This window comes from Typopeltis vanoorti, chromosome 25, assembly GCF_054136105.1.
Source record: "Typopeltis vanoorti isolate ZY-2024b chromosome 25, IOZ_Tvanoo_1.0, whole genome shotgun sequence".
Taxonomy (NCBI): Eukaryota; Metazoa; Arthropoda; class Arachnida; order Uropygi; family Thelyphonidae; genus Typopeltis; species Typopeltis vanoorti.
Window position 1 is genome coordinate 1472143 of NC_143573.1, and position 21043 is coordinate 1493185.

Here is a 21043-nt window from a genome sequence, read left to right on the forward strand (position 1 = left end):
CCAAGAACTGAACCCTGAGATATACACCACTGGCCACATTAAGTCTGGCAGATTCACATTCACTGTATATCACTTATTGATATCTGTCTGTCAACCATCCACTGATCCAAGTCTAGAGTTTATATTCCAATCCAGTATTCTCCAGTTTATGTAACAGCCTTTTGTGTGATATGCTATTGAATGCCTTAAAAAAATTCAACATTATCATAGTGTATCCATTCCCTTTATCCAACTCTGCCATAACATAGTTATAAAATATGAGCAAATTGCAAAATCATGACTTTCCTTTAATAAACCCATGCCGCTCCTTGCAGAGTAGAGCTGGTTCGTGTACCCATTTCTGTATGTGAGTTCTTACCAACTTCTCTAAAATCTTCACTACCACACCAGAGATATACTGATAGATCGGTAGTTAGACTCGTCAGTTTTTGCATCACCATTGTACAACGGAACTGTCATTCATTACTTTCTTTCCTGTGGTATCATTCCTGAGCTGAGACTCATCATCATCAAATTCCTGACATATACTCTAAAGAGGGGTACTGGATATGATAGTCTTCATGAAAAACTTGCATCGTTACTAACTTTCTATCTACAATTTTCCTTTAAATCAATCTGCTACCTGTCAAGACTCCATAATTCTTCTCAACTTCAAAGGCACTTTGTACTGTAACAACCCACTTATATCTTGGTCTTCCTCTGGGTCTTTTTTCTGCCAACCTGGAACACAACATTTGTTTTACTAATCTTTCCTCTCTCATTTTGTTTGACCATACCACCTGAGATTAGCTCTACTAACAGATTCCTGGATGCTAACAATGTTAAGTTCTTTCCAAATATCCTCATTTTTAATATGATATTTATGCCATCTGTTCACGCCTCTAATCTTTCTCATGACTTTCATATCTGTGGTCTTTGGTCAACTATTTTATTTCTAACCCAGCTCTCAGATCCATAAGAAGTTAATGGTTTGAACACTGTCTTGTATACAGCTAATTTAGTGTTTTGACTAATCTCTCTCTTATTCCATATAAATTTATTCAGTTGATTTCCTACCATAGCAGCTTTGTTGATTCTTGTCTATTTCAATATTTAATTTACCATCTTCACTAAAAATCATGCCTAAGTAGCTGAAATGTTTTACTTGTTCTATAGGTTCTTCATTCAAAATGCAATTGATATTTTCAATGCTTCTGCCTATTTTCATTGTCTTTGTCTTGTTATTACTGACCTTCATACCAAATCTATTGCAACAGTTATTCAATTTAGTCAGGGAATCTTGCAGACTTGTAGCAGATTTATTTAGAAGTATGACATCATCCGCATAAAGCAAAGAGCTGACATTAACATCTCCAATTTTGATATCAGGTTTAATACCACTTTCCTTCATAATGTGATCAATGTGGATAATGAATAACAGAGGGGGATAATGTGCATCCTTGTCTGACACCAGATTTAATATTAAAGCATCTTCATGTACTTCAATTCTAGCTGCTGACTTTCGACTCTAATAAAGACTTAGTATTGCTTGTTATAATGCACCATATAACTGTAGCATTTTGGAAAGCTTCTCTCTTGGCACCTTGTAATATGCCTTTTGTAGGTCTACAATACAGATCTTTGTTATATTTCCATGATTTCTCAACTATTTGTTGTAAAGTGAAAATTGATCCTGACAGCGTTTATTTGGCCTGAATCCAGCTTGTTCTTCACCAAGCCCCTCTTCCTCAATCCTTCTCAAGTATACATGCATAAATCTTGCCAGGAACACTCAGTAGGGTAATAATACCTCTGTAATTCTCACATTCAGTTTTATTTCCCTTTTTAATGGATACTATGATGCTCTACTCCAATCAACAGGAATTCGTCCCTGTGTTCAGGCCTTCTGACTTATGCAGTGCAGCCACTGTAAGACTTTTATACCTCCATACTTTAGCATTTCTGGTCGAATATTCTACTCCTGCTGTCTTTCCACATTTCAAGCCTTTGATGACTTTTTCTACTTCAGTATAGATATGTATTCCTGATTGCAAGCCTGTTGAATGTTTTATATCACTGTGCTGTCACTGATAGTTTCATTTAGCAATTTTTTGAAGTAATTACTCCATATATCAAGGATATCTTTTTCTCCAGTTTTCATGTCATCTTTATCATCTTGAATTCCTTTTACAACACTCTTTCCTCCATTTCTGAGTTTTTTCAACAGTCTCCAGAATATTTTGCCACCTTCTTGATATTTATTTTTTATGTTTTTACCAGTCTTCCCATGACAAAGGTCATGGGAAGACTGGTAAGCTAGTTTTACATGTACTAATTTTATATCTGGAATCTACATATGGTAAGCTAGTTACAGTGTTTAGATTTCTTAACACTGTGTAAAACAGTTTATACTCCCAACTTATTTATTTGAAGACTAGGAATATATTCAGATACTACCTCGTTTAAGCACCTTTTAAGAGATTCCCATCCATTGCTGGCATTTTTTCCATTCAGTAATTAATACAATGGGACCAAAGATAGTATTCTCCTACGTTAATCATATTTTCCAGCTTTGTAGTTTGCATGTAACATGTTCTAATTGGAACATTAATATAATTAGATACTTCCCAAGATAACATATGATCGTTGTCACCAGCTGGTTGTAAAATATCCAACAGAGATCCCTTCTGATGCTATGAACAAATCCAACACTCATTCACCTCAAGTTCCTTGTGAGAAAGTTATCTCACAAAAATTCAATAAATTCCTCTTTATTATGAGATTTCTCTTCTATCCAATCAATGTTTGGAAAAATTAAAGTTGCCCGGAATGATCACTTGTTCATCATCATCATCAAATTCCTGCCATGTACCCTCAAGGGGTGTACAGGATATGACAGTACTACATGAAAAAATTACATCATTACTAACTTCCTATCTACAATTTTCCTCCAAATCAGTCTGTTACTTGTCAAGACTCCAACATTATCAGATCTTATATTTCTATCGTCTAAGGCACTTTGTACCGTATCAATCCACCTATATCTTGGTCTTCCTCTGGGTCGTTTTCCTGCCAACCTGGCAGAGAACACTTGTTTTGCTAATCTTTCCTCTCCCATTCTATTTAAGTGACCATACCATCTGAGATTAGCTCTGCTAACGCATTCCTGGATGCTGACAATGTCAAGTTCTTTCCTAATATCCTCATTTTTAATATGATATTGCCATTGATGCCATCTGTTCACGCCTCTAATCTTTCTCAGGACTCTCATATCTGCGGTCTCTAGTCTTTGGTCAAGTGTTTTACTTCTGACCCAGCTCTCAGATCCATAAGTTAAAATTGGTTTGAACACAGTCTTGTATACAGCTAATTTAGTGTTCCGACTAATTTCTTTCTTATTCCATATGAATTTATTCAATTGACTTCCCACGATACCAGCTTTGCTGATTCTGTTGTCTGTTTCTATATTTAGTTTACCATCTTCAGTAAAAATTGTGCCTAAGTAGCTGAAATGTTTTACTTGTTCCACAGGTTCTCCATTCACAACACAGTTGACATTTTCAATGATTCTGCCTATTTTCATTGTCTTTGTCTTTTTATTGCTGACCTTCATACCATATCTATTACAACAGCTATTCAATTTAGTCAGAGAATCTTGCAGACTTGTAGCGGATTTATTTAGAAGTATAACATCATCCGCATAAAGCAAAGAGCTGACATTAACATCTCCAATTTTGATATCAGGTTTAATACCACATTCCTTCATAATGTGATCCATATAGATAATGAATAACAGAGCGGATAATGTACATCCTTGTCTCACACCAGATTTAACATTAAACCATCTTCCTGTACTTCCTTCAATTCTAACTGCTGACTCACAACTCAAATAAAGACTAAGTATTGCTTGATATAATGCCCCATTCACACCATATAACTGCAGCGTATTGAATAGCTTCTCACTTGGCACCTTGTCATATGCCTTTTCCAAATCGACAAAACTTAAATACAGATATTTGTTATATTCCATGCCCACAGCGGAATTCGGACCCACGGCCTTTTGGCTAGAGAACAGATACGCTAAACACTCATCCAACCAGGCTGGCCAATCTTGTGAATTATCAAATGAAGCCTACTTGGGCTCAGAAGAGTTTAAGAACTATGAGGGACCAGCTCATGCTAATAAAGGGAAAGCAGGAGATACAATTAAAGAAAAAATAATTAAGTTTACTGATGCAGAGTGTTCTCAGTATGATTATCATCTACATGAAAAGAATATAACTAGCTTCCAAATCAAGAATGTAGCTATGAAATTGAAATAATGACAAGCAACTGTAAACAAACTAGAAAAGAATTAACAGCCTACATTATTGCTCCTTCACAGATTAAAGACCTCATCGGGTTAATCCAAAATCTGGAAGTTAGACTTACAGTGACACCTCACTAATCATATCATCTCCCTTTTGCATTGTCTCATTAAATGTACAAGGATTCGACAGGCCAATTAAACAAGAAGCTGTGTGGAAACTTGTGCTATGCCATAATGTCAGGTTTTTGATATATCAGATATAAAGATATAAAAACTTTTTAATGGATAGATATCCACTTCTTTCTTATTGACACTTTGGAGGATTTAACAGGGCTGAAGTAGAGCTTCTTGAGTCATTTCGTAATATCCAAAGGGTTGCAAAAGGGAGAATCTTAACAATAGATGGAAATACTGTGAATGTGTAATAAGGTGTATAAATGTTTATGCTCCATCCAGTGGAACAGTTATACAAAAATTCCATAATAGCCATAAATATATGGTGCCCACTGCATGATAGCAGCTGAAGATTGGAATTGTATCAGAAACCCTACATTAGGCAAAAAACGACCCCCCCCCCCCCCAGAAGTGTAAAAGTGGGATATGCACAGTTAAAAATATTTCTTGGCAATGCTCAATTAGCAGACATATGTTGGATTCACAATCCTAATCAGGGTATTTGTACCTGTCTAGATCAAATTTATATCTCTTCCTTATAAATGGGTAATTTAGACAAAACATCTTGACAATCAAAGTGTCAGGTCATAATCCAGTTCTACTTAAATTCTGCTGCATGGAAGCAAGTAGAGATCAGTTCTGGACCATGGAGACTTCCACCAGACCCTCTGTTCAAACTGGAATGGTGTTACTTGGAACTGCGATACATAGTTAAAATTCAAACAAGCAGTAAAACAATATGAATGAATGGGGAAGGGAACAGGCTTTCCTCAGAAGAAGAATCTTGAAAAACCTGTATGGAGAGAGGAGCTGATTCATAGAAAACCATTGCAATGGTATGGAATGCATAAACAGAGAGAGAGAAATGGAAAGGCAGGGACAAGTGGAAGAAAGAAATTTTAAAATAAGAATGCTGCAGCACTTAGCCATTTAACTGCATGATTCAATAGAGAGTTCGGCAAATTTCGCAAAGAAAGGACTATCTTTCTAATCTGCATGGATTGTGAAGATATGTCCACACTCAAGACATCCTTAACTCCTTTCAAAAACAGCATGAAAATCTGTTTTAAGACAATAATACTGTGGGAAAATTATACCTCTTGGAACATTAATAGCTTACCTGTTCATATCCAAAATGGGATTGAGAGACCCATTATACATCTGAAGGTACCACAGCCTATAAAGAATGCCAGACAAGGAAATTTCCAGGACTTGACCATCTAGGGATAGAACTTTATTACCACATGGCCTAGGATTTTATTCTTCCCATTCTAATTATACTATTTAATTCTTTTCTCTCTGGGGCATAGGTATTGACCACCTTGTCCTGTGAACGGTTTGGGGTCCTGTTTCCCCTCTTCTACCTCGACACCGCAAGGTAGAAGAAGGGAAAAAGGAAGATGAGATGAGATTCTTTTCTCTCTACAGGACGTACACCAAATGGATTTGTAGCAAGCCATACCATCCTCGTTCCAAAACCTAATAGAGATCATACTTTAATCAACAGCCGGAGCATCTTTCTCTTTCTAATACTGACTACAAGATATTTTTCCACATTATCAATAACAGGCTCAAAATAGGAATGAGATACATAATTAACACATAGGTGTATTGAGTTCCACCTATGTGTTAATTATCCAGCTCCAAATATCTGAATCAGCTTTTCATCTCATTATCAAATGCTTGAATAAGGTCTACTGACATTGTCTGCTTTTTCACATTAACTAGGCAGAGTAGAACAAGTAGCAGAAACAGATTAAAGTGTAAAAGCAGACAATGTCAGTAGACCTTATTCAAGCATTTGATAATGAGATGAAAAGCTGATTCAGATATTTGGAGCTGGATAGTGAGTGAACGGTTAACTTGCAGCTGCTCCTGTTTGAGATTGAGTAAAAGTGGAGGAATGGTGTCCCCTCCATGTGGGGCACCTGTTCGTGATGGAGTGTGAGGGTAGATTGTTCAGATTGCGTATCAGGATGCACCTTACGAGTGTGAGGTGCATCCTGATACGCAGGAATGGTCGCCTGGTCTCAACCAAGAATATCATCCTTACTTTTGACACACCTAGGCCTCTGACATCTGTAAAAGCAGGGTATCTCAGCTGTCCTGTTAGAATGTACATCCCTAACCTGCTGAGATGCTTTAATGTCAAAGATGTGGACATGCCCAAACTGCCTGTCGTGGTTCTACTACCTGTGCTTGATGTGGTAGTAAAGAACATAAAAATAAATATTGCTGTGAAAAAAAAGCTAAATGTGTCACCTGTCAGGGAGATCATCCAGTATACTCTCGTGCATGTCAGAAATGGAAAGATGAAAAAGAGATATAAAAACAGAACAAAACATAACATATCAGGATGCAAAAAGAAAGCTAGCCACCATTACACCTTTTCTACGATCCTCTTATGCTGAAAAAGTAACAATTAAAAAAGTGCCGACAGCAACTCAAACATGTATGTCTATTCCACCATTTGATAATTTCGCCATATCTGAACTTTACGATCGCAAGTTCTTCTCTATTGAGCGTATTAATCACAAGACCTATGGCCTTACTCCAGAAACAACTTCAAAAATGAGCCCATTAATGAAAACTCATCTGCCAAAAAAATTATTTTGGAGACTTCACTCAAAGATAAACCACCAGACACTCGACAGAAAAAAATGGATACATCCATACCCACTGAAAGCAAACTAAGCATACCAACTGACCCTAACACATTTGATGTTTTGAACAATCTACCAGAGGAAGAGATGAATGCTGGCTGTCCATACACTCCCTAAAACAGTGGATAAATATAAATCTGACAAAGGTAATCCCTCAACCTCTCAAAAACCAGACAAGTCAATAAAATCAAAACAATGGGAAAATTTTTACAATGGAACTGTTGTGGGATCTGCCAGAATATTGACGATATAAAGATGTTTTTGCAGAAACACAAACCTTTCTATTTCTGTCTACGGGAAACTTAAGATCCAGTGAAGACCGTACCTTTAGAAATTTCACTGTTGTACGTAAGGATAGAACTGGAGATGGATGAGTAGCTATCCTAGTGGGCAGTCATACTCCTTTCCATCAGGTTCAACTTAATATTTCTCTGGAAGCGGTAGCGATTCGCTTCTCTATAGGATTCCTTATTACAGTGTTCAATTTATTTACCACCAAATGCTGAGTTAAATGAAATTGATCTTGATAACCTTATCTCGCAACTGCCTGAACCCATACTTTTGATGGGTGACTTTAACGGTCACAATACTCTATGGGGTAGTGCCAACACTAATAGATGAGGTCGAATCATTGAAAAAATTCTTGATAATAATAACCTTTCCCTTCTAAATAATAAACTCAATACTTTCTTCCATATGCCTACCCGCTCATATTCCACAATTGATCTTACAATCTGTTCCCCTTCCATTCTTCCACTGCTCATGTGGGACGTTGAAGAGAACATATATGGAAGTGATCACTTTCCTGTTCTTTGTGCAATGTCTTCACAGGAACCACGTTCACCCACATGGATACCTATATGGAAAATGGACCAGGTTGACTGGAACACTTTCTCTCATCTTGCAAAATTTAATGCTGATGCCCTCAGTCAGACACCTATCAATGAAGCTGTAAAATATATAACAGAATGCATTGTCCAGGCAGCAACAACCTCCATCCCAAAAACCTCATCTCGATTTCCAGTCTATCCAAAGCCTTGGTGGAACGCAGAATGTCAGGCAGCCAAAAAAGATCAACACAGAGCATGGAGCATATTTCGTAGATACTCCACCACATCAAATTTAATAACTTTCAAGCGTGCTTGAGCCAAAGCACGTTTTGTAAGACGTCAGAGTCAAAAACAATCATGGATCCAATTTACTACATCAACTAATCAAATGACCAGTCCAAAAATTGTATGGGATAAAATCCGGAAAATGAAAGTCAGATATAGTACACATTGTTTGTCCACCTTAGACTATAATGGAAGTGTTCTTGCTGATCCCAAAGCTATTGCAGATACTTTGGGAGAAACTTTTGCTAAAATCTCAGCAACAGCTTCATATTCTCCGGAATTTTTAATACTGAAAGAGCAGCAAGAGAAACAAAGGCTTAATTTTTCTACCAACATTCTTCAGCCATTTGTCAAGGAGGAACTAAAAAGAGCTCTTCTACAATCTCACCCCTAGTGCAGTAGGACACCTGATGACATCCATTATGAAATGATAAAACATCTACCATCATCTTCTATGGATCTTCTTCTCTTATTATACAATAGAATACTTGCAGAGGAAGAGTTTCCAAATTCTTGGCATAAGTCAATTGTCATTGCTATCCCAAAACCAGGAAAAGATCCAACACAAGCAAATAATCATCGACCCATTGCTCTGACCAGTTGTCTTTGTAAGATACTAGAGAAAATGGTTAATGCCAGACTTCTCTGATATTTAGAAAGCAACAGTCTTCTTTCCAATACACAATGTGGTTTCTGTAGACATTGATTAACTTTAGACCATTTAGTTTGGTTAGAAACTTATATAAGAGGTGCATTTCTGAAGCAAGAACATCTTGTCTCTGTTTTTTTTTTTTTTTTTTTTTTTTTTTTTTTTTTTTTTTTTTTTTTTACATGGAAAAAGCTTATGACACAACCTGGAGATATGGCATATTAAAAGACCTCTATAACCTAGGTCTCAAAGGACACCTCCCTATATTTATTAAAAACTTTCTGTCCAGGCGAACTTTCCAAGTCAGAGTGGGAACTACGCTATCTCGACCATATCTTCAAGAACAAGGTGTTCCCCAAGGCTCTGTCTTAAGTGTAACCCTTTTAGCTATTAAAATCAATTCAATCATCAAACAGCTTCCTCCCACTATAGACAATGCTCTATATGTTGATGACTTCACACTCTACTGTCACTCACGTAACATGAGGGTAATTGAAAGACAACTTCAGCAAACAATTGATCATGTCTCTCTGTGGGCTCTTAATAATGGGTTTAAGTTTTCAACAGAAAAAAGTGCTCTGTGTACACTTCTGTCGAAAACGCACTCATCACCCAGATCCTGAACTAAGAATGGGACCTATTGTTATTCCAGTAACTACAGAAACCAAGTTCTTGGGACTCATTTTTGACAGAAAATTCACATTTCTAGCACACATTCGTCAACTAAGGGAAAAGTGCAAAAGAACATTGAACTTCCTTCACACTCTATCCTCTACTGGGTGTGGTGCTGATTGAGCTTCATTGCTCCATCTTTATTGTGCACTTATACGTTCAAAGCTGGATTATGGATCCCAAGTCTATGGTTCGGCAAGACAGAGTAACCTATGATGGTTGGATTCCATCCATCATCAGGGTATACGAATAGCTACTGGTGCCTTTTGCACCTCACCCACTCCAAGTCTATGTAGAAGCAAATGAACCGGCTCTATCACTTTGACGGAAACGGTTGTCTCTTAATTACGCCCTAAAAATAAAATCTCTCCCAGATCACCCTACATGGAACAGTATCTTCTCTCTGCATTGGGAAGCTGAATATCACACACATCAAACTGCTATACATCCTTTTGGTATGTGTATTAAAGAAACTGTGCAAGCTGTTAGTATAAATGTTGACAACATTAGCTACACTAAACAAAACAACATTCCTCCATGGCAGGTTTGCACACCATCCTGCAACCTCTCAGTTTGTCAGCTACAGAAATCTTATATCCCATCATCCATTTACCTGCAGTTGTTTAATGCACACACTGATTTCTTACCCATCTATACTGATGGTTCAAGAACTAACACCTCTGTTGGCTGTGCTGCTGCTGTTTCCTGACATTATCTCAAATCAGATCTCACCAGACTGCAGTAATTATACAGCAGAGTTCCATGCCATTCAGCTTGCACTTGTACATATAAAAGAAAACTGCTACCAAAAGTGTATAATTTATACAGACTAATTGAGCTCTTTATAGTCTATCTCCTCTCCTATGTATAATCCTCATCCAGTACTTGTGCTACACCTGCTTCACAAAATGAAAATCCTTAATTTCAATGTTCAGTTCTGCTGGATTCTCAGCCATATCGGAATCAGAGGAAATGAGGCTGCAGATGCAGCTGCTAAACCTTCTCCACATATTATTTTGAGAGTTCCATATACAGACTACAGACAACTTATAAGATCAAAGCTAATTGCTCAGTGGGAGTTAACATGGTCAACAAATAAATTATATAACATTAAACCTGAAATTAAACACTGGCATTCTAGTCAACGTACAAAGAGAAGGGAGGAGGTTGCCCTTGCTAGGCTCCGCATAGGTCACAGTCACTTTACGCATTCTCATTTACTGAGAGCTGATGATCCTCCCATATGTGAAAAATGCAACACACATCTCACTATTCATCATATTTGGGTAGATTTACACGAGAGAGGAATGAAATTTTCGCTTATCTGACCAAACCATATACACGGGGAAATGCTAGCAGACCCAGGCAAATTGCATGGTGTTTTTAATTTTTTAGAAAGAATTAATACATTTGACACATTTGACCATAAATTTGTTTATATGTAAATACTTTTTTTTGCTTAACTTTTATACCTATGTATTATTCATTAGGTTAAATCTCACCAATTATGTATTACCATGTGCCTTGATCTTGTATATGTCGCAGGGAAATGATGAAAATAGGGATTTAATCAAATCCCTAAGGGATATGATAAATTCACGGAAGATGTTAAAATAACAACTCTGTGGGATGATTTCCCTGAAGAAAGTAAGTGATTTGATCAAATCCCTTAACTGTTTTAGTGAAAAGATGAAATAATGTTTAGATATTAAAAGTATTTATTTAGTAAACCATGCATTATTAAATGTAGAATAGTTAATACAACAATAGTCATCGAAACACAAATTATTTATTCGAAACTAATTAACAAAAGAAATAGGTACTTAAGCTGATATTTTTAAAAACAAAAAGGATATTTTTAGTGAAATTTTAAACATTTTTCGTGAATGTAATTAATAAATAATGTTTATTCATTTTTATTAAAAGACGTTGATTTGTGGCATCTCAAGTTACAAAGTACGTTACTTTTTTTACAGGCACATCTTTTTGTTTTACATTGTAATTTGGGTTGCTCACAGGAACACTTCTTAAATCCTTGACCTCCAAATACATAATTTTCCTGCAATCTCACGCAGACTTAGGTTAATCTGTGGAACTGTTTCGGTAGCAACAGTTCCACAGATTAACTGTTGTAGTAGCTATTTGAAGAGCGTTTCTAGGTAGCCAATCTTTTATAATTCCAACTGAGGTACCAATTTGGTATAAATTATTTTTTATATCTAATACGATCCCCACGATGTTATTTCCATCTAATGGGCCTCTATCTACCTTAGGTACATACACCAAAACTGTGGAATTCACTAACATGTCTTTAAATTTCTTCAAAGAAACTTCTTTCATTTTTTCAGCTGATCTTTTCAGGTGTTTTGCAGCATTTTCCCTTTGATCTTTAATGCTCTCTTCTTTTTGGCATAAATAGCATAGAATTTTCGATCCATATCCTTCTTCTCCTACTGTATTCCCACATATTGAGTGCACCGGATTTTTACAAATGTCACATGAATGGGCTCCAGTAGATTCCATTCTACAAACAACACAACATGCTTTACTGTCGCTGGCAGCTGCTTCCCCTTCTGATGCAAGTAACACTACAGATGTTTTAACTGTTGAAGCAGGAGTTGAAGTAGAGTTGTTAACTGGTTCGGGTTGTCTTATTGTCGATAAAGAAATTGATTCAATTTCTGGTAGATCCTCTAAATTTATAGCCTTTTTGGTGAGTAAATCAGCTGCCAGTAGATCGTGTGACATTGAAGTGTTATTGTTGGTTGATTTAACTATTAATAGATCATTTGAAGTTGAAGCATTGTAATCAATTAATTCAGATGCTGGTGGATCTTTTGAAGTTGAAGTGTTGTTGTTCTCTAAGGAAGCTGCTGGTAAGTTTTCTGGTGTTAAAATAATGTCATGGTCCTGCTGATTAAGAAGTAGATCCAAGTCCTCTTCAATAACAAGTTTTTCAAGCAACTCTTTCGAAGTTTTTGGTTCTGTTCCAAATAAAGCTTTATAAGGTGATCGTTTAATGGTTCGATGAAAAGAGGAATTCTTTTGGAATTGAACAAAGTAACAACCTATAGCCCAATTTTTTGTGTCATTGTCAATTAGCCAAGCACGTAACATAGCTTCAACATCTTGATTTGATCGCTCAACAGATCCTTGACTAGCTGGATGTCTAGGCCTACCATTTACAATTTTGCACATTGGCCACAGGCTTGTTAATTCCTGTATGACAGCAGCCGTAAACTCACGGCCGTTGTCGCTTTGTAGTATATGAGGACAACCTACTTCCAAAAATATTTTTAATAGCTCCATTGCTACTTCAGCAGCTCTTTTTGTAGTCAACGGTTGAAGAAAGCTGAATTTCATTGCATGGTCCTGGCAGTTTAATAGCCATTTGTAATTTCTATCTGGTGTCGACTGTAAGTCAACTAAATCGACTTGGCCACGATGATTGAAGTCGCTAGATACAATTGGGCAAACAACGATTCCTTTGTTTGGAAATTTTTTTTTAGACTGACATACCGTGCACAGCTTTAAAAACTGAAGTAGGTATTAGGTATTTTGATTTCAAACTATACAGCATTTTATCTCTTCCTCCATGGCCAGTTGACTGATGGGTTTCTCAAAGTATGTGTTAAAAATTTTCCGTTGGTACTATTTTCACAATTGAATCGAATTCTGACTTTCTCTTCAAAATCAAAGATTTTTTAGTACCTACTTCCATAACATCATATTTTTTTCCATAATAGTACTGTTTATGTGTCTGTTGCAGTTTAAGTAGTGGTGCTAATTTAAATTGTTCAATGATTGTGATAGCTTCTTCTATCCTTTTGCGAGTCCACAAAGGTTTTTCTTTTTCATGCTGCTTGTTCAAAAACGTCCTGACAGTTTCATTGAACTGTTCTTCAGATACAAATTCGGTCAGAGTTTGATTTTTTTCTATATCTGAACTCATTTTTCTACGGTTGGTACTTGATAAAACTCGAAATATAGAAAACAATAAAAATGCGTGCAACCTTCCTCGCGTAATGTTTGGCCGGCACGGACGCCAGAGGGGAGCTTGTATCCACGAAAAATGTTTAAAATTTCACTAAAAATATCCTTTTTGTTTTTAAAAATATCAGCTTAAATGACTATTGTTGTATTAACTATTCTACATTTAATAATGCATGGTTTACTAAATAAATACTTTTAATATCTAAACAATATTATTTCATCTTTTCACTAAAACAGTTAAAGGATTTGATCAAATCACTTACTTTCTTCAGGGAAATCACCCCACAGAGTTGTTATTTTAACTTCTTCCGTGAATTGATCATATCTCTTAGGGATTTGATCAAATCCCTATTTTCATCATTTCCCTGCAACATGTATTTGTATCACCCTGCTGTAATTTTGTTTATATCTAAATACCATAATGCTAAATTAAATTTTATGCATCAATACTGTATAATAATTCCTTTCTGACTCTTTAAGTATTAGTATAATAATGTTTGTTGTAGTCTTACTAGATGCAGACACTGCTTTCCTTGACTTTTGTATATGCATATGTTAACCTATAGTTATCTATTTATATACTGCTGAAACCTCTGCAGTAATTTTGTTTATATGTAGATACTGCATCACTTAAAATACATTTTGTGTATGCATCTTATTTACTGCTTTATTTTTCGAATAATCATGTAGTGCTGTAGGACATCTTACCTATTTGTGCACTTTCTAGTAATTCTGTTTATATGTATCCTAAATTCTATTTCTACTGCATTGCTAAATTTAATTTTCATCCATGCATATTGTATAATAATCCCTTTTTGCCTATTTTTGTTCTGTTATAAAGGCATCTGTTATAATTTTACATATATGTAGATACAGCATTCCTTGGCTTAGTGTTTCATATATTATGTATTAACTTATATTGTTAACTATTTTTGCACTACTGTAATAACCTCTGATCTTGTGTGTTGCTGTGCCCTCTGCAACAGTTCTGTTTACCTAGAGATGCTGCTTTATGAAACTAGATTCTTGTACAGACATTGTTAACAATTTTCTGTAAATGCTAATGTTTGTATGGCACAGTATGACCTTTGTAGTTTTTGTGCCAAATAAACTATAAACCAACCAACCAACTCAGTTTAGTAGAACAACACATATGATCTGTAGAAACAGCATAAGGCAGAAATAGCATCTATGAGAGAGTGTCATCAATTAACCAGATCACCATGTTCTGAACATCCTGCACTTTTTTAAGGTGATTTTGGCCTACTGACTTTGTGAGAGACATCCCTGTCAGTGAAATTTGACCATAAGCTTGTTGATGATTTTTCATCAACTAACATTTAATAATGAATTTTTTGAATGGACTATCATTATGAGAAAAAAATCCACACGCTTAGCACAAGTTTTATTCCATATTACTTGTTCAGTTAATTCTTAATTTATTTGATGATATAATATTGAGATGTTTTGAATATTATAAAGTTAAGGAAGAAATGTTCAGTGTAACTTTAAAGTGGTCTGCATTGAATATCCAGTTGTAGTTCAGAGTTTCACTGATATATATATTTATTTATTTATTTTTAGACACATGGTGAAGTAGAAAGGAGAATTGTTTCTCAGTTGCTCACTCTGATGGATGGCCTAAAGCAGCGTTCCCATGTCATTGTAATGGCTGCTACAAATAGACCAAATAGTATTGATCCTGCTCTTAGGCGATTTGGTAAGTTCCAAATTTAACACATATGGATAATAACATTAATTCATGCTGAAAAAAATGTTTTTAAATCTGAACCATGATTCATCTGTGATAAATCATCTTTTGGTTGTCTGCACGCTTTTACTACTTTTTAGAATTACTTTTCTTAACATTTTAATTGTAATACAAGAGCTTTTAAGTAAAAATATATCAACAGATTATTTTTGTGGTTAACTTCTTAGTATTAACCTTTTTAGTAGCCTAAAAAAAAAGTGGGGAGGAGACATTTGATAGTGTTAACCAATATGGAGAGTTTAAATATATTCTATTAATTTGTCTATAGTTCGCCCACAGATTAGAGACACTTCTGCGCATGTCCCAAAAAGGAGAATTTATTCCGATAATAGGGTAATCAATCCGTATTGTGGAATGAGTTGTTTATTATTACATGTCGGAAAATTAACTTCTGTTTTATGATCATTGTAGTTAACTATGTTGCTTGTATAACAGTTGGAAAATTTTATCTATAAAGCACGTGATTTCGCATGTTGGCGACCAATTCGTACGTCCTTCATTTCTTTCTCCCCTTCAGCATGAATTGACTTTCTTGACAAGTTTCCAAGTGGAGATCTCTAAAGCGTGGGCATACTATACTCTTTATTTAGTTTTGCATCTCATTTTTTAAAGCTTTCAATTTTCTGTTCACTTGAAAGACTGATATGGCCAATTTATGTGTCGAAAAATTAGAAGTTGTCACAAGCTACTTTAAAATTATGCATATAGTAGCATAGCACTAATATTTTTATTGCATGGAATGATACATTCTAAGAGACCTAGAGGATTTTGTTTGTTTCCTTAATGCTTTTTTAAGCCATCATGGCTACTTTCAAATCAGTCCATAGCTTAACAGAATTTCCTATGTAAAGACTTCTCTTTTGTAGAATACCCTGATTCAAGATTCCACGTTCATGTAATAAAGCATAAATTAATCAAACTGGGAGGATTTGTGTGTGTGTGTTGTAGACCTGAGTGATATCGAATATCAAAAGAAAGGTAAAAGTGGCCTCACTTCACATGCACTCAGAATATTATGAAATCATGTCCTTAGTGGTCTCTTATTAAGAACATTTAAGAAATCCTCCTAAGTTCTTAAACTCTCGTTGACAGTTGCAACTTATCTATATAACCTATCAGATTACTGTTACTGTAATAGATTACTGCTTAGGCCTACCAGCATTGATGATATCATCTGGTTACTGAAGCCGTAGAGTGCAGACAAACAAGGTGGTGGTCAGTTGGCAGTTCTGCCCCTCCCCTCACATGGACATCCAGCACTGAGGAAAATAGTTCTGCTGAGACTATAAAGAAGTCAATCAGAGACCTTTGTCCAAGCGTATCTCTGTACCAGGTATACTTATGGACTTCTTGGTGCTGGAAGAAGGTATTCATTATGGACAAGCTAGTACAGCAGAAGTTCAATAATTTCAACCCATTCGCATTAAGGTCAGGGTCTCCATTCCTCCAAACCACACCCCTCCACGTCTGGTCATCTGTTCCAACATATGCATTGAAGTTACCCATTAGCAGGACTGATTCCATGTCTTCCACCCTGTCAAAAGTAGCATCCACTTCCTCTAAGAAGGCAGGGTATTCTGACTCCAGATTTGGTGCATAGGCTTGCACCACGGCCAAGTCGTGGTTTTTCATCTAGAGCCTTAAAAGACATACACCCCCCCCCATGGGATCCACTTATCGACACAGTCTGACAGCCAGGGGCTTGTGAGTATCCCCACACCCACCTGAGCAGACATTGTCGGGCTCACACCAGAGTAGTAGAGCTTCCACCCCTCATCCAGGTCGACAGTTCCAGAGCCTCTCCTCTTGGTCAAAGAAAGCCCGACTAAATCTAGTTAGTAGCACTTGGCTTCCTCAGCCACTTCCTTCTCCTTCCCTTTCAGAGAGAGAGAGACAGCCCTTCAAGAAATATTTAATAATATAAACCAGGCAAACCCTTGGTATAGAAATTAATACCAGAAACTTATCACATCTGAGATGCTGATGATATAATTTTTGCAAACACTCCAGAAGACCTTAATATAATAATAGATCTATATCATGAAAACGGGGTGCTTAAGGGTCAAAGCTGTATAACTGAGAGGAGACCTCCACATAGCCTTTAAAGGAATGCGGAGAACCGACCAGGGCTTCTGACCTAATGTCCAATTCTCACCTTCTCGTGGTGCACCCTGTTGGGTATCTACTTGGATACTGAATGGACGAGGATGGGCTGGCAATTTGGGATTTAGCTAACCAAATTGTATTATTAATTGGTTAAACCAAAATATAGAATGATGGCACAACATGACAAAATTTCATGCCAGCTGGGGCGTCGCCTGGTTAAACAAGGCCCCTGTTGTTTTCATCAGGGCGAACAGCGAAAAGTCAGCTACTGGAACAAATCTGAAAATAAACCCCAACTCAACATCACCAGAGTTAAAGATCGGTACTATCAACGTAAGAAACCTGAATGGCAAAGAAATGGAGCTAGCTGAGGAATTAGATAAGTACCAGATCGACATAATAGGGGTGACTGAAACAAAAAAGACAAAAATTGGTGAGATCTTCCTGAGCAATAAATACAAAATGTTATATTCAGGCAATGACAATCAAGGAAAAGGAGTAGCCATAGTATTCAACACAAAATACGAGGCTAACCTTCTTGAATGGCAGGCAGTCTCAAGTAGAGTGATGTGGGCTAATATCAGAATGGGGAATTGGACAATGAGACTTATTTGTGCCTATGGTCCCACAGAAGGTTCTACTAAGGTAGAAGTGGAGGAACTTTTTGAGGCTTTAGAAAAAGCAACTGACACAATGAAAAATGAAAAGTTGGTCCTTGTTGGGGATCTAAATAGCAGAGTAGGACGTGACTGTCAGGCATACAAAACTATTTTGGGAAAATTTGGAAAAAAAGCAAAGCTAATAATAATGGCAAATACCTGTTGGATTTCTGCTCAGGACATGGACTGGTTATTACTAACACCATGTTCCAACATAAAAATGTGCACAAATTCACATGGAGAGAAGAGGCAAGGAATAAGAAAAGTCTCATTGACTATGTTATTGTTGATAGTGATGTTTTCTCCCTGGTCCAGGACACCAGAGTGTACAGAGGATTTGAAATTGGAAGTGATCACTATTTAGTCTTGAGCAGGATAAAATTGAATTTCATATTGAAAAGAATAACATGTAAGAAAGTTTTAAAGCAAATAAAAGTTGAGCAGCTCTCAGATGTGAACTGTAGACTAAAATACACAAAGATTATTGAAGAAAAAATGAAAGAGTTTGAGAACAGGAATCAAACCTTGGAGATTCAGTGGCAAACTCTGAAGAAAACATTGATTGATTCTGCCAGAGAGGCATGTGGTGAGGTTGCCTGTAAGGATAAAAAAATCAGAACTCCCTGGTGGATACAGGAAGTTAAAGAGGCAGTGAAGGAAAAGAAGAAAGCATACCAAAAGTTCCTGTCAAATAAGTCAGCTTGTGCTCTTAGAGAATATAGAGACAAATGCAAGAATGCTAAACACTGTGTAAAACTAGTTAAACAAAAGTCATGGGAGGACTTTGGCAAGAATATAGAAAATAAATATCAAGAAGGTGGCAAAATATTCTGGAGGTTGTTGAAGAAGCTTAAGAATGGAGGAAAGAATGCTGTAAAAGGAATTAGAGATGATAAGGGTGACATGAAAACTGAAGAAAAAGATATCATTGAAGTATGGAGTAATTACTTGGAAAAACTGCTAAATGAAACAAGCAGTGATGACAGCACAGTGGTAAAAAAACACTGACAAGGCTTGCAGTCAGGAATACATATCCATACTTGGAGTAGATGATATTCGACCAGAAATGCTGAAGTATGGTGGTATAAGAGTCTCACAGTGGCTGCACTGCATAGTTCAGAAAGCCTGGATAGAGGGACGAATTCCCGATGATTGGAGTAGAGTTCTCATAGTACCCATATATAAAAAGGGAAATAAAACAGCATGTGAGAATTACAGAGGTATTTCCCTACTGAGTGTTCCTGGCAAGATCTATGCAAGTATACTTGAGAAACGGTTGAGAAGAATTGTGGAAGAAAAGCTTGGTGAAGAACAAGCTGGATTCAGGCCAAATAGAGGCTGTCAGGATCAGATCTTCTCTTTACGACAAATAGTCAAGAAAGCATGGGAATATAACAAAAATCTGTATTTAAGTTTTGTTGATCTGGAAAAGGCATATGACAAGGTGCCAAGAGAGAAGCTATTCAATACGCTGCAGTTATATGGTGTGAATGGGTCATTATATCAAGCAATACTTAGTCTTTATTTGAGTTGTAAGTCAGCAGTTAGAATTGAAGGAAGTACAGAAAGATGGTTTAATGTTAAATCTGGTGTGAGACAAGGATGTACATTATCCCCTCTGTTATTCACTATCTATATGGATCACATTATGAAGGAAAGTGGTATTAAACATGATATCAAAATTGGAGATGTTAATGTCAGCTCTTTGCTTTATGTGGACGATGTTACACTTCTAAATAAATCCGCTACAAGTCTGCAAGATTCTCTGACTAAATTGAATAACTGTTGTAATAGATATGGTATGAAGGTAAGCAATAAAAAGACAAAGACAATGAAAATAGGCAGAATCATTGAAAATGCCAACTGTGTTGTGAATGGAGAACCTGTGGAACAAATAAAACATTTCAGCTATTTAGGCACGATTTTTACTGAAGATGGTAAATTAAATATAGATATAGACAACAACCTGTACACCCCTTGAGGGTACATGGCAGGAATTTGATGATGATGATAGACAACAGAATCAGCAAAGCTGGTATGGTGGGAAGTCTATGGAATAAGAGAGAAATTAGTCGGAACACTAAATTAGCTGTATACAAGACAGTGTTCAAACCAGTTTTAACTTATGGATCTGAGAGCTGGGTCAGAAGTAAAACACTTTACCAAAGACCAAGGACTGAGTCCTGAGAAATATTATAGGCATGAACAGATGGCATCAATGGCAATATCATATTAAAAACGAGGATATTAGGAAATAACTTGACATTGTCAGCATCCAGGAATGCGTTAGCAGAGCTAATCTCAGGTGGTATGGTCACTTAAACAGAATGGGCGAGGAAAGATTAGCAGAACAAGTGTTCTCTACCAGGTTGGCAGCAAAACGACCCAGAGGAAGACTAAGATATAGGTGGATTGATACAGTACAAAGTGCTTTAGACGATAGAAATATAAGATCTGATAATGTCAGAGTCTTGACAAGTAACAGACTGAATTGGAGGAAAATTGTAGATAGGAAATTAATGATGTAATTTTTTTCATGTAGTACTATCATATCCTGTACACCCCTTGAGGGTACATGGTAGGAATTTGATGGTGATGATATATCATGAAAACAGAAAAGTTGGTCTAAAAATAAACAAAGAAAAAGCTAAAATCATGTTTAATCATTTTGTAACACCAAAAAACATAATAATAGAAAACAATTTCTTGGAAAGAGTCTCTTCATATACATAATTGGGTCATCTTATTGATCTAAACTGTGGACTCCAAAAGTAAGTAAATAGGAGAGTTCAACTTGCCTGGAGTGCATTCAGAAAACTGAAAAGCATTTTTCAAAACAATGATGTCCCACTCTATTTAAAAAATGAGACATTTAACCAGTGTATACTTCTAGTCATCGTATATAATTGTGAAACTTCGGTCTCTAACAAAAGCACTAACAAATAAACTAGCA

At 36.3% G+C, this 21043-nt stretch overlaps 1 protein-coding gene across 1 annotated transcript in view; it reads left to right on the forward strand.

Moving 5' to 3' along the window:
- Positions 1–21043, forward strand: part of TER94 (Transitional endoplasmic reticulum ATPase TER94) — a 258536-nt gene that overhangs the window by 102897 nt on the left and 134596 nt on the right. The window contains exon 9 of the mRNA XM_090414459.1: positions 15139–15274. Coding sequence (XP_090270585.1) covers positions 15139–15274 — 136 coding nt within the window. The remainder of the gene's footprint in view (positions 1–15138; positions 15275–21043) is intronic.